This window comes from Typopeltis vanoorti, chromosome 19 (assembly GCF_054136105.1).
Source record: "Typopeltis vanoorti isolate ZY-2024b chromosome 19, IOZ_Tvanoo_1.0, whole genome shotgun sequence".
Taxonomy (NCBI): Eukaryota; Metazoa; Arthropoda; class Arachnida; order Uropygi; family Thelyphonidae; genus Typopeltis; species Typopeltis vanoorti.
In genome coordinates, this window is record NC_143567.1 from 101,880,187 (window position 1) to 101,896,858 (window position 16,672).

At 32.9% G+C, this 16,672-nt stretch overlaps 1 protein-coding gene across 2 annotated transcripts in view; it reads right to left on the reverse strand.

The window, feature by feature from the left end:
* Positions 1-16,672, reverse strand: part of hd (humpty dumpty) — a 131,983-nt gene that overhangs the window by 67,896 nt on the left and 47,415 nt on the right. For both annotated transcript variants that reach the window (XM_090409178.1, XM_090409179.1), the window contains exons 5-8: positions 16,042-16,206; positions 15,728-15,855; positions 8,116-8,166; positions 2,107-2,285 (exon numbers count right to left, since the gene is read on the reverse strand). In XM_090409178.1, the coding sequence (XP_090265304.1) occupies positions 2,107-2,285; positions 8,116-8,166; positions 15,728-15,855; positions 16,042-16,206 (523 nt within the window). The remainder of the gene's footprint in view (positions 1-2,106; positions 2,286-8,115; positions 8,167-15,727; positions 15,856-16,041; positions 16,207-16,672) is intronic.

A 16,672-nucleotide genomic window follows, 5' to 3' on the forward strand; every position in this document is an offset into this window, starting at 1 on the left:
TAATTTGAAGAGAAAGGTTAGTGCTCAGAAATCTATTTTTTACTAAACCAACATCAATACAAAAAAGCTCACTCTTCACATTGTTTGTTGTAAGCGCAGAGATAGCAAAAGCAAAAAAATCATTATCTGATGGTGAATTTGTAAAACACTGTTCTGTGAAAATGGCACGTGCATTTGGGGAAGATAAAATTGCCAGTGAGTTTGAAAGCGTCCCCCTATCAAAACAAACTGTAACAAAAAGAGTCGAGGAAATAGGTTCTCACACATTAAATAAATTAAAAAGTGTTATTACAGATTCAGCTTACTTCTCATTGGCTCTGAATGAATCAACTGATATAACAGATACAGCTCAACTTATAATTTTCATTCGAACTGTTTCCAAAGGCTTTGTTGTTAATGAAGAGCTACTAGCATTAGAGTGATTGCATAAAACAGCAAAGGTCAAGACATTTATGATGCAGTTATGAAGGTTGTAAACGGTACTGGTGACATCAATAATCTCACAGCTATCGTGACAGATGGCACCAAATCAATGTGTGGTACTCAAACAGGCTTAGTTGGCTTACTAAGGAAAGGCTGGAATCAATTGCTCTGTATTGCACTGCATTATACATCAGGAGGTTCTGTGTGATAAAATTATGGAGATAGAGGATGTTATAAAAACTGTAATGAAGTGTGTGAATCTAATTAAGGGCGGAAATCGGGCCTTGACACACCATAAGTTTCTTTCTTTTCTAACAGAAATGGAGGCAGAATATGACGATTTAGTGATGTACACAGAGAAGTACGTTGGCTAAGCAAAGGGAACTGTTTGAAATGGTTTTTTTTGCTTTGAGAAAGGAAATAAAACAGTTTTTAGAGGAACACGACAAGACAAAGAACTAATCACAAAACTATGGGATCCTCATTTTAACAGCTTACTTGCCTTTCTGACAGACATCACACACCACATGAATGAACTCAACTTGAAGTTACTGGGACGTAACCAAACAATCTCAGATTTAGTTGGACACCTAGATGGGTTCATAAGTCGACTGAAGGTTTTTAAATTCACCCTAATCAGAGGAAACTTGGTACATTTCCCTTCCTGCAGAGAGTTGATGGAGGAGAGCCATTACATTGACTTCAAGATTTTTCTGTGTCAATGTTAGACCAACGTTTGGAGCAATTCAGTAAGCGATTTTCTGACTTCAGTGACATGCAGCCACAACTGACATTATTTAACAACCCAATGAAATGCAACATTTCAGAGCAGCATGACACTATTCAATTGGAGTTGTGTGACCTTCAAAGTGACCCCTTTTTCCAGTCAAGGGTGGAGATAGGCATTGACTTTTGGAAACTGGTACCAAGAGGAAAATATCCTGCATTGAGTAATTTCAGCTTGAGAATTGCACCTATGTTTGGAAGCACATGCGAACCACTTTCTCAACTATGAGGGCGGTTAAATCGTCACAAAGAAACCGAATGATTGATGACCACCTTCAGGCTTTGTTACGAATATTGTCATCATCGTTGAAAATTGATTTTGATGAACTTGTTGCAGTAAATAATAGTAAATATTTGTTTGAAATAACTGTATAGAACAAGGACAATTATACAGATAGTGATTACTGTAAGTCACACTGTGATCTTGGAAAAAGTTACTGTGAAATAAAGGATATAACAATCTATAATCAAATGCAATTAGTTACAACTGTGAAAATTATGTTCAATTCTATTCCTGAAGAAAATGAACATAGTTTATAAAGCCATCTAATATGAAAATACTAGTTTTAATTGAAAGCTTTAGATGTAACACAGCAATGATGTACTATATGTGTGCAGTAACATTTACAAAGCTGAAGCTCGATATTCATGCTTTCTTCAAAATAAAAGGGAAAGTTATGCAAAGCAACTTTAAGATGAAACATTTTCACATGAATGGAATTTAAGAAGTGAGTAATAAAGAGTAAACTGTCATTAAGAATGAGAAATTATCAGTTTTCTTAAAAAACTAGCTATTCCTATTTATAACCCGACAGTTTTGGATATAACTCTCCCTTTCTCTCTCACAGAGAGAGAGAGAGAGAGATCAAAACAAAACAAGTTTTGCCGATAATTTACCTTCTCCTTTTAGAGCATCACGAAATCCTCTTGTAGTAGGCGATATTAAAGCATGGATGTCAAGATCACCAGCAATTCCTGCTGCTCGAAATAAGACTGTAAAGGTTGGAGCACAGAGATAAAAGTAAGGACACTGACGAGTTCTTACTAACTGGTAAAGCGAACAAAGACTGTCGGACCTAGATTTAGTAAAACAGAAGTCCCAAATATATTAATATTTCTGCATATACAAAAGCATTTTCACATTATAGAATCAACTATACATATTGTATAAAAAGAAGAGCTTATTTGAACTGTTTTCAGGTCTTGTGAAGGAGCTGGTTCTGCCAAACAATTTATTATTAGTATGGAAATAAAACATAAAATTACTATAACAGTTACAATATATATTATAGGTGTCAGATGTAATACACATTATATATATTACAGCTGTTAATACATTAGCATATGCATTATGTGAGAAAACTATTTCAAAACTATGTTATGCACTTTGTGTATGTGGAGAAGGAGGGACAATGTATCTAATGATACACTGTTTTCCACCATTTTGGGTCCTACTAATCATTCTATATGAGCAAATCATTTGTTGATAATTAAAACTCTCTCATGGCAGTGATCTATTGATAAGGCATTAATGCTGTGTCCTACTTGATTGATGCTGCTCCTTTTCTTCTGATTAATGTCAAGGAATTGTCCAGTTGAATGTTTTGTCACATGCATATCAGATTTTGCAAGTCTCATCTTTCAATGGATCAAATAGAATGATCACAATACTTGAATTGGCTTAAAAATCATTTGCATGTGGTATTCCTGAAGCATCCTAACAATGAGTGTTAATATGCTTATGCTTCCTATGCATGGAACAACAGCTGCACCACTGTATGACATTAGGATTTCATGCTGAAATTGCTTTGTGTATGAGGGTGGTCTTAAAAATTCTTGGCCTCAACCATAGATGGCAACACTATTGGCAAGATTTTTTTTTCCTATGTTGGTATATCTGTCATAAGCATCCATGTGAAATTGCAAGTCATTCTATCAAGTAGTTTGTTTTATACAGCTGCCTGAAGCAAAAGCGTTGTCTGTATCCCTTGAAATGGATAAAATTGAGTATCGTGTGGTTATAAAATTCTTTGTAAAAAGAAGGTTGAACACCAAAAGATATTCATTCGAAGTTCATAAAAGTTTATGGGCACGCTTCTCCTTCATTTTCGACAATTAAGAAATGGGCTGCCGAGTTAAAACGTGGCCATACCAGCCTTGAAGATCCACTTGAAGGACGTCCAAAGAGTGTAACACCAGAAATCATTGATCAAGTGCACGACGTGGTATTGGATGACCAGCGAGTCAAAGTGCATGAAATTGCTGAGACTATAGGCATTTCAAAAGTACATGTAGGATATATTTTGCATGAAGAATTGCATATGAAAAAGCTTTGTGCAAGATGGGTGCCGAGCTTGCTTCACAACTGACTACTTGTATATAGACTTCATGTGAAACTGTTTGCTTACACTTGGATAAAGGATTAAACCAAGAAATAATGTAATTTCTTGGCATCTTTAATTTATAGTATAACCAAGTGAAAAAACTTTCAACATCTATCTCTGATCTAGAGTATTTTAGTGATAAGGTGTGTAACACCTTTTGACTACTTGTGTAAGGAAATCTGACTTCCACTGATGTGCTTTAGCATTGAAGTGGTTGCCATGCTGAGATATGATTGGAGCTACTGCCAAGTTTTACACTGCTGCTTTGCTCGGTGTAGGGGTGAACCTGCCATTGGGTAGAGTCACTGCTAAGGGTTCTTCTCTGTGGCAGGTGGGCCTGTTGCTTAGTGGGATCACCACTGAGTAAAATTATCCTTCGGGTCACTCACACTTGTTGAGTTTAGAGTGAGATGATCTGGAGAATCGCATAAGTTTTTGGAGATATCCCTTCACTTATATAGTGAAACTGGTCTGGGTAATGGCCCTTCCCATAATGCATAGCATTATACATATCCGTAGCGATATGTGCGTTGCATTATGGGACACTCAAGCAATTGGTGTGAAGTCGTTAGTCTCGATATACAAGTAGATCAATTGTGAAGTGACTTCACATGCAAACTTTGTTTACTTACATTTGGACAGAGGATTAAATCAAGAATATAATTTCTTGGCATTTTCTGAATATAATGCTATAATATTGTATGAAACAGTCGAGTTCTATGGCCAATTTTAATAATAATAGAGAAACTTTAAAAAAAATAATTAAATAAATAAAATAAAATAAATAGCCACAACAGATAAACTGGCAAGTCTGGCTTTATCACTTTAGTGTACAACAGCAGATTTAAACATAATCGATGAAAGTCTCTTCCCACTTGATAGTACAAAACTCTTTTAGCACTATCTACATTAATATTATTTCAGATGCCAAAATAAGTGACCTATGAGGAGAAATATCGATTAGCCATGTAATTATCTTCTGTGGCTAACCTGTACTTGGAAAAACGTTATATCTTGATTATATAAGTGGAGAATGATGATTGGTAGATAAATTCCTAACTTGATATAATGCCATCACTACTTCGTTTATTGGAAACTTAACTCCAAAATCAGTCTGTTTACTTTTTCATAACTTCCAGCATTCACTGTGGAGATATTTATTTATTTTTTCTTTTTCTTTTGAGGATACAGCTTGAATATAGTTATTTCACAGAACATCCTAGTCATAACTGTACCGAATCTAATAATAATGCTTTACAGTAGTTAACTTGGAAGCTTCCTAGTTAATTATTGAAGAATTTTGTTGCCAGTGGTCTGACAGATACACCTGCAGAGGAATTAGATGAAATTCATGTGTGGTTTACTAAAGAAACCATTACTGTGTATTCCATGTCACTCTCCATTTTATCTTGCCTTCAATAACCATGAAATGAAAAGTTAAGCAAAGAAAAATAGATTGCATGTATAAAAAGGTAGATCTCCCATAACCTTCCAGATTCACTTTACAAATATTTGATCCTAGTTGCAAACTTCAGCAGCATTCATTTCCATCTCCTTTCTTCTATAACACATCAGCTTTTCCTAACAAAAATTTAAACTTCAAGTTATTTAATTATTACTTCACTTTTCTCAGTTAACACTGACTTTGTCTCAATGTTGGCACTGTGCCTCTGCTCATTCTGTTATCTTATTATAATGCTCCACTCCCCCATTAAGAATATCTTCTTTTTTTATCATTAACTGAAAATCTAATCAACAAAATCAATAGAAGAAAAACTAAACAATAAACAAAAATGGATTGAACATGTAAACCGAATGGCCAATACCCGACTTCCAAAACAAATACTAAAATATAAGCCAATTGGAAAGAGAAGGCAGGGTAGACCTCAAAAAAGGATATTGGATGGATAATGAGATCGGAACAGATCAATATGGTCTATACCCGTAATTAATGTTATGATGAACTAAAAATTTATTTCATTTTGTCATGTTCATTTGTTACTATTTTTCTCCTAATGCCACCACCCATTTCTGAGCTCAATGATTTTCTCTAGCCCAAATTTCCTAATAATGGAGTCATCTTCAGAGATTTTAATGTTCACACTTCCTCTCTCTTTTTCCAATAACAATAATCCAGTGGATATAGAGATGCTTGTTATCATAAATTTCACAAAATTTTTCATGTGCCTATTAGAAAACCATAATTGCTCTCCACGGTGATCTCTTCATCACTAGATCATATTGTTTTCTTCTCCCGTAGAACAATCAAATCTTGGTAATTACAAGAATGCCCATGTGGGAGTTTTGTGATTTCTATGCTTGTTCCTTCTTGCCTTGTTTGCATTCTTTTAAGGTTTCTTATAGGTTTCTACACCTATAAGAATTGCATTTACTGATGCAATTCTTATAGGTGTAGAAACATGCATTTCCTCATCTTAACAGCAAACTTTTCTTTCTCTCTCTTTGTTTGTTCCTTCTACTGCTGTTCTTTGGAACCTTTTTTCTCTTATGCATTTCCTTACAATCTACAGGTCTTCAAACCTAATGGTAGCAGGTTTATTCTCAACTTTCTGCCCATACATGGTACTAATTTACTCTGTAATTGGATGTCATGTGGAATTACCATTTTTTTAAAAAAAAAGCACTTTACAAATTCATTTTTTTCTTTTTATAATTCACAACATCAAAAAATAAAATCTGCTATAGAACTAGAGAAAATTATCTAGAAATAATTCACAGGAAGCCCAGGCATACTGATCATTATTACATGAAACCTAACATCACCATTTGAATTAAAAGGTTGGTGTTTTAAAACACAGATTAGCTAGTCTTCATTTCAGGACAGCTGACACTAAGTTTTTAAATAGAATATATGAGGGTAGCATGAAAAGTTCTCTGCCTAACAATGAAAAAACGAATTTATAATTGAAAAATTTTTATTTTTCAACATAATTTCCATTAAGACTAATACATTTATTCCAGCGATGTTCCACCACCATTATCCTGTCCCTGTAGTGGTTCTCAGTAAGATCTGCAATCACCTCTTGATTCAAAGAAAAATGCTGACCAGAGAGGAAGAGTTTTAGTTTTAAGATTCTGGGGAATAGGGTGGACATTCCAACAATTCATTGTGCAAATCCCTTAATTTTCCAATTGCCAAAACACTTTTGTGGACAGGTGCATTGTCCTGATGAAAGATGATTTTTTTCTTCTGCAAACCGGGTCTTTTCTCACGTCTAGTCTGGTTAAAAGATTGGAATAATATTCCCCGGTTATTGTTTTACCCTTTTCAAGATAATTAATAAACAAATGCCATGATCTTTCCTGCTGATGGAATCGACTTTGTCTTCTTTGATGCTGAACAACTGGCTTCTGTCCACTGTTTGGATTCTGGCATGTAATGGTGAATCCAAGTCTCATCCATAGTAATAAATCGATGCACAAAATCATTTTTATTCTAGTTAAAACGCTCCAAGTACTGTTCAGAGATTTTAATGCGAGTGTGTTTTTGCTTACACTTGGATAAAGGATTAAACCAAGAATGTAATTTCTTGGCATCTTTAATTTATAGTATAACCAAGTGAAAAAACTTTCAACATTTTTAATCCAGGGTAACAATTGTCTGCTGCAGTTGCCAGATATTTGAGATGGGCTAAGAATGAAGATCAGTAGCTCTCCATTTTCCAAAAGTAGTTTCTGTGAGCCATTCAGCTCATGGTAATGAGCTATGTGGCAATGCCTACTTCCTTTAAGGAATAAAAGATGTTAGTCAATTTAGTTTATTATTACAACCTGACACTTCCAATTAGTCCAAGAACTCAGTGTCGGAGAGCAAACTCTTCATCACCCTGTGCTTACACTACTCAATCCATTGGCCACAATAAACACACAACATTATCTACTATCCACATTATGCCACTTCTGCTGACTTACAGTAAATAGGTCTGGCAACTGCCTGTGTTCTCTGGCCAAACTGATTGCATGTGGAATGAAAAAACTAGTTTTCCAGGAGGGAAATCCTTGCTGTCTCTGTATGAAAGTACTTAATTCATCCAAGAAGTGTATATGAAGTTTTCTCTCATGATAAAATGAAACTTAGGTCTTTTCCAATTGAAGGGCTCATTATCCTGTTATTCTTATAATTGTGCTATGGAGATAGTTTAATATTAGGTCTGCAAAATTCTTCATATGTGTGATGGCATGCAATCTGTGTGAGTGAGGGGCACAGCCTGAAGTCTGACAAAAATAAAGCAGTTGAACTAATGAAATTTACTACAAATGAATTAGATATTTTTATGAAGTTTTGGAACTCTATGAGAACTAAAGGTACCATGATTTTATTCCTTAATATTCTTCTGGCAAATTCAGCATATTATTAATTAAATTACTTAACTAAAATAAAATTCATAATTCAATTAGCAGATGCTTAAATAAAAACCACTACAAGTTAAGTGATTAGTTTAGTTACTTGAGATGCAACTAATTATTAATACTTTAGAAAAATTAACTTTAAGATACTCACCAGTCAGAGAGAAGGGCTTCTTGTACGTTACTGTTTGAAACAAGTGACGAACTGAAATGAGCAATTATTTATAACTAAAGTAATCAAGTTTGAAGTGTATTCTTGTACTACATATTCTTACAAGTATTCATATACTTATAAAAAGTAGAACTTGCCCAAGATTTTAATGTCTTCTAGTTCTTCAAGTCGAGGAAGTCTTTTGAAGTCTGGTTATTCTGGTTATTAAATGTCAAAGCATGTTCATGATGTTGTCTGTGAAAAACTAAGGTTTTTCATGGCTCACCATGTGTTTACCTCTTGAAAACAAACTTTTGACATTAACAGGAATGGGAATATACACACTTTGTATACATGCATATATATATATATAAAGTGTATAATGTATATTAATATAAACTTCCTATATTTCATTTCTATATGAAGTTATCTAATATGATTAAGGCAGAGTAAATTTGCAACTGAGTTTCACTTTCAAACTCCTGCATCACCCATTCTACATTTATCATAGCCACAATGTTTTTTTTTTCTCTCTCTCTCTCTCTCTCAAAAATTATACCAAATTCTTTCATCCATACATCCACCACATTATTACAAATATAGAACGATGAACATCTTCTGGGCACGAACTAATCCTGTATTAAAAATATTTGCATCATTTGAACAAAAACAATACTGAAATATCTTATTTCCCAATACTGGTCCACTCACCAAAGGAAGACTAAAATGGTGATGAACCAATTCTGTTAATTTTTGATATTTGCTCTTCTTTATGTTGATGGCAGTCCAAAATTAACTTTAAGATATCTGACTGGTTCTTTGGTAATACATAATTCTGCTCTGAAATTAATTCGCATATAAAAACTATTGAAATGAGATTAGAATGAGATTCCATCTTCTGCAGCCAATTGAGTACAAACTCAATTTTCTTGTTTTACAAAAGTTAAAAATTGACTGATCAGTCCGATTTCTTTTTGAGATACTTGAAGGCTCCATATTCTTCTCATCCCTTCTTTTAAAATATGATCCATGTATACATAAGGGGCTAGACAAATTATGCAAACCTCACTTGTCATATTAAAAATATACTCACCCAAGAACTTCTTATCTCATTTTGACAGGAGAAACTTTTTATTAAATAAAAAAAAAGTATTAATTTGTCCAGTTTGCAGCTGCTCACCAGCTAGTCTGTATCTAAGCAAGCTTTTTTTCTTAACCATTAAATAATTAACATTATACAATAAAGAAAAAAAAAATTTTATTTTACCAATAAACTTATCATTTTTTTTATTTTGGTTTAACCAATAAGAATACAATTTGGTTGGCTAAATCCCAAATTGCCAGCCCATCCTCGTTCGTTCATCCAAGTAGATACCCAACAGGGTGCACCACAGGAAGGTGAGGATTGGACATTAGGTCAGAAGCCCTGGTCGGTTCTCCGCATTCCTTTAAAGGCTATGTGGAGGTCTCCTCTCAGTTATACAGCTTTGAGACCCTTAAGCACCCCATTGATAATGTTGGAGTCTTGACAAGTAACAGACTGATTTGGAGGAAAATTGTAGATAGGAAGTTAGTAATGATATAATTTTTTCATGTAGTACTATCATATCCTGTACACCCCTTGTGGGTACATGGCAGGAATTTGATGATGATGAATAAAGTTATCAAATATAATCCAAATTTAAAACTAAAAAATAACTTCACTGTACATCACAGCACAAAAGTCCAACAGCTACTGGTGGTGATGTTTCCATTTAACAAATTGCCTGATAATAGGGGTAATTCTGTGAATAAACTCAAAGTGACTAAGTAATAAAAATGTCTATTACATGAGGCTGTTTCATTGCACTCGATTGTAGTCAATATTAGTCACAATGATATTTAAAAGAAACACAAACTGACACATAAAGCAACATATTTATCTCATACTTATTTCATTCCAAGAATTACCAAAACAGAAACCCTACTCAGAACAATGAGAAGTAAAAAATAATGGCCGTCAAAGGAGAAAACCCAGTAAGTAAAATAGTGATAGATAATAAAACATGCAACCAAGTAAATACTTTCAGATATCTGGGATCTGATTTATCATATGAAGACAAAAAAGATGGAGAGGGCAAACCTCTGCTTATGAACTTTCAAGATATAAACAATATGCCTTGATGAATGTTGCATGGACTAATAAATAATGACTAAAAATTCATTTAATGAACACAGAACTCTGCACTTATGGACATTTGACATGGCTTTAAGTTCACTGATATTTTATGAAAAATCGCTTAGTCTGGTAATTCTTTCCCCTTTCTATGCCATACTGAATATTTTTCAGTTGCTGAACATACTGTACACATTAACAGCACATATGTATTTGAAGGGTAACAGCAAAACAGAACAGTAGATATAAATATAATATACCGTTTTTTTATTTTTTATTTTTTTTTTTATGTTCCTTGAAATATGGAAAAGAAATTATTATTACATGACACCTCCAAGTAGTTGAAGGAGATAATTCAACTCTACTCTACTCCTACCACATACACATCTCACCATATTCCCTACTACTTAATTCTCTAAATACACAACACAATGACACTACTACTACCACCACCAATACCAGTATTTCTCTGTAAATTACATGATCTCATGGCTGATTTGCCCATACACTGCTGTCAAAGAAATGGAACACATTTTAACAATTTGGATCCTGAATCAAAATGAAATTTTTGTTTTTCAGCTTTCTGGTATACAGTCATACCTCGGTTAACATTACTTCTGGTAACGAAGCCTCAATATAACAAAGTCAGCAATTTCAAGCTCCATTTTATGTCCTATCCCATTCCCTCAGCCATAAAGCTGATGGGGTAGCTATATGCTACCATACTAGGGAGATGATTACGAGCAAGGTGGTTTTCTATTGCCTTCCTTGGCATAGTATATTTTATGACTGTAGTCGCGTGTGTTTAGGGAACCGATTTGCCTGTTTTGAGGGATAAAAAACAAGAGTTACCAGAAGAAAAACCCTCAACCTCTGTATGAGACTGGTTAACTCACCTTTGGTAGAAAGAGCCCAGATAAAGGTTCCTCGCATCACTGACTGGAATCGAACCCAGGTCTTTCCGACCAAAGGGCTTCATCTATACTGACTGAGCTATGGAGGCTCTAAAAAAAGAAGGCTTAGAAAATATTCCTCTAGTCTGTGACTAGAATCGAACTCTTGATGCTCTTTCTTCGAGCAGTTTAGCGCTGAGGAGTGTAAACACCACTTCCACTGAGCTACACAGGCTCTCCCATTTTATGTAAAAATTTTAAGGTCAATGCCCAGTAATCATCCAACAGGCGAATGACGACGACTCGTCACATACTCCCAAGCTGTGGGTGTGTCTGTTTTTAACAGTTTGCGTGTCATCTGCGTAATTTAGTCATGACTTACACTTTGCAGGGTGTTTCAGTGTGGTGCATTGCAATAAATGTTCTCTGATAGCAGATTTTATAAATATTAATATTTAGTTAAAATGTCAGAATCAAGGAAAAGAAAAGCAATTTCTTTAGAAACTAAATTAAGTATCGTACAACGTGTTGAAAGAGGTGAAAGAAAATCCGATGTGGCACATTCTTTAGGATTAGCACAGTCAATCAACTTTAACAACCATACTTAGTCAATCAGAAAAAATAAAACAGTCTGCTCAGAATTGCACCGATGTTACAGCAGTAAAATTAACTTGCTTAAGGAGCCCAATTTTAGGTTTGTGGATAGATGATATGTCGCAACATCATATGCCTTTAACTCAAATGGTGATTCAAGAAAAAGCATTATTTTTTTTTGTTTAATCACCTGAAATCTAAACAAAGTGAAGAAATTGTGGAAAATTTTGTGGCTTCTCATGGTTGGTTTGAGAAATTTAAAAAACAGGCCAGAATTCATAGTGTAAAATTATCAGGAGAAGCTGCAAGTGCAGATGTTGAAGCTGCGAATAAGTTTCCAGAAAAACTAAAGGAAATAAGTGAACTTGAAAAATTTTCACCAAATTTGGTGTTCAAATGTTGACAAAAGTGGTTTGTTCTGGAAACGGCTACTATCCAAAAGCTTCATTTCTATTGAAGAAATGATCAGCAGCTGGGTTCAAACAGCCAATGATCGTTTAACGTTACTCTTTGGATCAAATGCCTGGCGATTTTAAATTAAAATTGTTATTAGTTTACCATTCGGAAAATCCGAGGACGTCAAAAGGTAACTTAATGCATGGATTACCAAGGAGTTATTTACTGATTGGTTTGTTAACCATTTTTGTCCAGAAGTGAAACAGTATTGCCAAAGAAATAATTTTGAAGAAAAATCTTTTTTGTTGTTGGACAATGCTCCAGGATATCCAACTGATCTTAACAGTAATAGCAAATTCCTGATCAATGGATCAGGGAGTAATAGCAACATTTAAAGCTTATTATCTGTGTGGTACATTAAGCAATTTAACTGAACTAGAAGTTAATGAGTAAATTCAATTAAAACTTTTTCTGGAAAAACTACACTATTAAAGACGCAATTGAAACATTAATAGCTCTTGGAAAGAAGTTACTCAGAAATGCTTAAATGGAGTTCGGTGCAAATTATGGTCAGAAGTTGTACTAGAAGAAGAAATTAACATTCAAGAGATTAGAAATGAAGTTATCCAGAAGGCTCAATCAATAAGTTTCAAAAATGTTAACAAAGAGGATGTAAGAAATTTATTAAATGCAGAAGATAATGCATTTAATAAATTGTTAGATTTAAAAAAATTTGTTAACAACGAGGCCAAAGTTGAAGAAAATTAAGATGAAATTAAAAAAGTTACTACTGAAAAAAGTGTTAGCAACCAAAAGAATTAAAAAGGTGCTTGAAACACATTGAAAACGTTTTAAATTTTTTCAGTGAAAACGATCCTGATTTAGGAAGAAGTGTTATTGTTAAGCGATCAGTGTTAAATTGCAATAAATCCATATAGGCAATTGTTAAATGAAAGAGAAAAAGCATAAACAATCAACTTTAGATTCGTATTTTAAAATGTTGTGATTTTATCTTTGTTAGGTATGTAATTTTATCTTAAATGAAAAGACAAAGTTTCGTTAGATGTTAGAGTTCACAGAGGATATGAAATAAGCAGTGACCGCTTCCTTGTTAAAATAAAATTACCACCTAAATGGCTACAAGTGACAAGAACAGAAAGAAAATTTTTAATTAAATTTTCTTTTAATTAAAACTAGACTATTAAATGACACAAATACACAATGGCTATATGAACAAAGAATTAACCAATATCTAGATAAAAAAAAAAAACATGAAGAAATAGAATGGCTAATATAAAAACAATACTAAATGCAGCAGCAAATGAAAGTGTAGGAAAGACCAAAAAATTCAATAAAAGGAAAAAAACTGAAGATATGGGATGATAAAATCAAAGAAATCAAAATGAAAAAAGAAGTCTATCATAAATGGTTAAGCAGTAAAAGATTAGAAGATGAAATAGAATATACAAGAATAAGAGCCATAGCTAAAAGAGAAGTCAGAAAAAGACAGAATCATGGAACAAATTTATTTCTAATTTAGAACACGATTTATATAAAATAAGACCCAATGTATATAAGATTTTGAAACACTTAAATGCAGATACTAAAGAAAACATAAAATTAAACACCAAATTGAAATTAGAAGAATTTCTAAATTTCTACAGAGAATTGTGGACAGATAAATATTTTAAAAAAAGACATCTGGCAAACATTTAATGAAAATGAAAAGGAAATAACTATAGAATTAGAAACCAGCCTGAAAGAAACAAGAAACAGAAAATCACCAGGATAAGATAAGCTAGGTTCAGAACTATATAAATATGCAGGAACAAGATTCAAAGAAAGACTCCTATTATTTTTAAATAAAATTTATTCAACTGGTAAACCCCCAATACAATGGAAAAAAGCAATTGTGATTCCTATCTTTAAAAAAGGTAGCAGAGATGACCCTAAAACTATAGAGGTATAAGTATACTTAATTCCTGTTACAAAATATATAGCAGAATGTTATATAGCAAACTAATGAAATATTCCAAAAACTTTATTTTAGAAGTACACAGAATGGATTTAGAAAAGGATGACATGAATAGAGCCAGCCTTTTGCCTAAAATTATAATAGAGAAAAGAGAATACAATTTAGAAACACATATTGCATTTATTGACTTTGATAAAGCATTTGACAAAGTTAAAAGAAGCATTTTATTTAACAGATTAAAAGAAAGACAAATACCAAATAATATCCTAAAAGCTGTCACAAGTATATATGAAAATAATCAAATACAAATAAGATTAAATCATGAGCTATCATATACAAGAGAGATGAACCAAGGGGTCTGACAGGGATGTCCCCCTCTCAGCAACTCTTTTTAATATTTACCTAAATGAAATAATAATAAAATTGAATAAAAATTGCCATCAAGGTATTAAACTTTCTCCAACTGTGAACTTAAACACTCTCCTTTCTGCCGACGACCAAACAATAATTACAAATTCCGAAGATAATTTACAGAAAGTTATTTTAGATCTAAATGAGATAGCCAAAGATTATGGTATGATAATATCAACAGAAAAATCAAAAACAATGGCCTTTAAAGGACAAGATCCAGCAAGAACTAAGATAGTAATAGATAACAAGATCTTAGAACAGGTGAATTCATTTAACTACCTAGGATGTATGATCACATATGAAAATGAAATTTTTCATATGTGATTTCCATATTTTGCAATTTTTATAAACCTAAAAATTGCAAAATATTTAAAAATAACAGGCATAATTAACTCTATATTTAAACCAAACCTAGTTCAAAAACAAACCAGACTAAAAAGTATACAATACATTAGCCCTACCAGTCTTATTGTATGGAAGTGAAATCTGGACAATAAAACAAAAAGACAAACGAAGATTAATAACAGCAGAAATGAAGTTAATGAGAAAAACTGCAAAGTATACTCTATTTGATCACAAAAGAAATTATGAAAGAATTAAACCAAGAATCAATAATAGAAAACATTAAAAAATATAAACATAAATGGATGGAACACGTTCAAAGAATGAAAATAGAAAGATCACCAAAACAAGTCTAAAGTACAAGTCATTAGGAAAAAGAAAACCAGGACGTCCTCTTAAACGATGACTTCTAAGGCCAGAACAGGCCATGCTAAGCCTAAATCCTTGATGTGCATATTGACTTTATGTAATAAAGCTTTTTTTTTTTCAAAAAGAAGTCTCATTTTCTTTACGGGCCATAGTATTTTTACCTCTGAGAATGAAGTTTCACTTAACAAAGTAATTTCGTGGAACGCATCCTCTTCGTTAATCGAAGTATGATTGTACCTTTCTACACTCAGCAGTTCATCTGAAGCACTTCTAATTATATACCATCTCAGATCAAGTCTGGTAGCAAGTACTATGTCATCCTTATCTCCAAAAATATGTGCCACATCATTTAAAAAATATTAGTAATACAAAAGGCTGAGAGTTTGAATCCTGCCACGGGCATGGATGTTTGTGATTGTCTTTAATTTACAGACAAAAAAAAATTCCAGTAAAGTATTTCTAAAGTTATGGCTCACTTACCCCTGCTTCAATAAAGATGTCTTTGTTTCTATTCGTGGAAATAACTTTAACCAAGAAAGTGATGGATGCTGCCAAAACAAGGTTTGTTGGTAGAGACGAGCTCCAGGACTGCTATCCAAGTAGCAATGCTACAAAGACAAGCATAACTGGTGAGATATTTTGATTCAAAGTATCAATAGTTTTAGTTGTAACTGTGCAAAAACTTGTGTTTAAAATTGTTTTAAATTATTTACAATTAAAAAAAAGTAAAAATAAAGTTCATTATTGTAGTGGTCATCAAAAGTTATGTAGTTTAATTAGAAATGAAGAAATACCTGAGAACTGTCATTTTCAGCATGAAGACACCGAACAAACCCTGTAGTTCCACTTGCTTCTTCTGAAGTTTTTAAATTTCCACGCCAAGGAAAAGCTTTAGATGAGATGAAACGGACTTTTGTTTTGAGACTCCAGTCAACAGGTAAATGTTTGTACCATGCTTGCTATGAAAGTTTTAAAAAAATACTAAGTCAAAAGAATGCTATAGGTTTTATAAATAAATTATAAATACTTATTTTTTCAAAAAATCAACTTACTGAATTTAATGACAATCTTGCATGAGCAAAGGAAAAATTCCATAATAATTTTCAATTGTAAAAGAAATACTGGCAAGGAGAAAGTTTTTATAACTTGCAATGCATGCAGATTAAGACAGGTTCAACATGCAACTTAATGTTTATATTCAACTTATGATTGAATATAAACATTATGAATAAATTGTAATATTTCATGTTTTACAAGGCATACAGCTAGTGTCACTGAAAAGTACATTTGTACAACTACTTATAAATGCTAATGTAAATGAGCAACTCATAATGAAATCTTAGTTGAAAATACATTAAATGTGCAAGTGGAAAAATCTGAAAAGAGACAAACTTCCAATTTTGTATTATCTCCTAATATGCTATA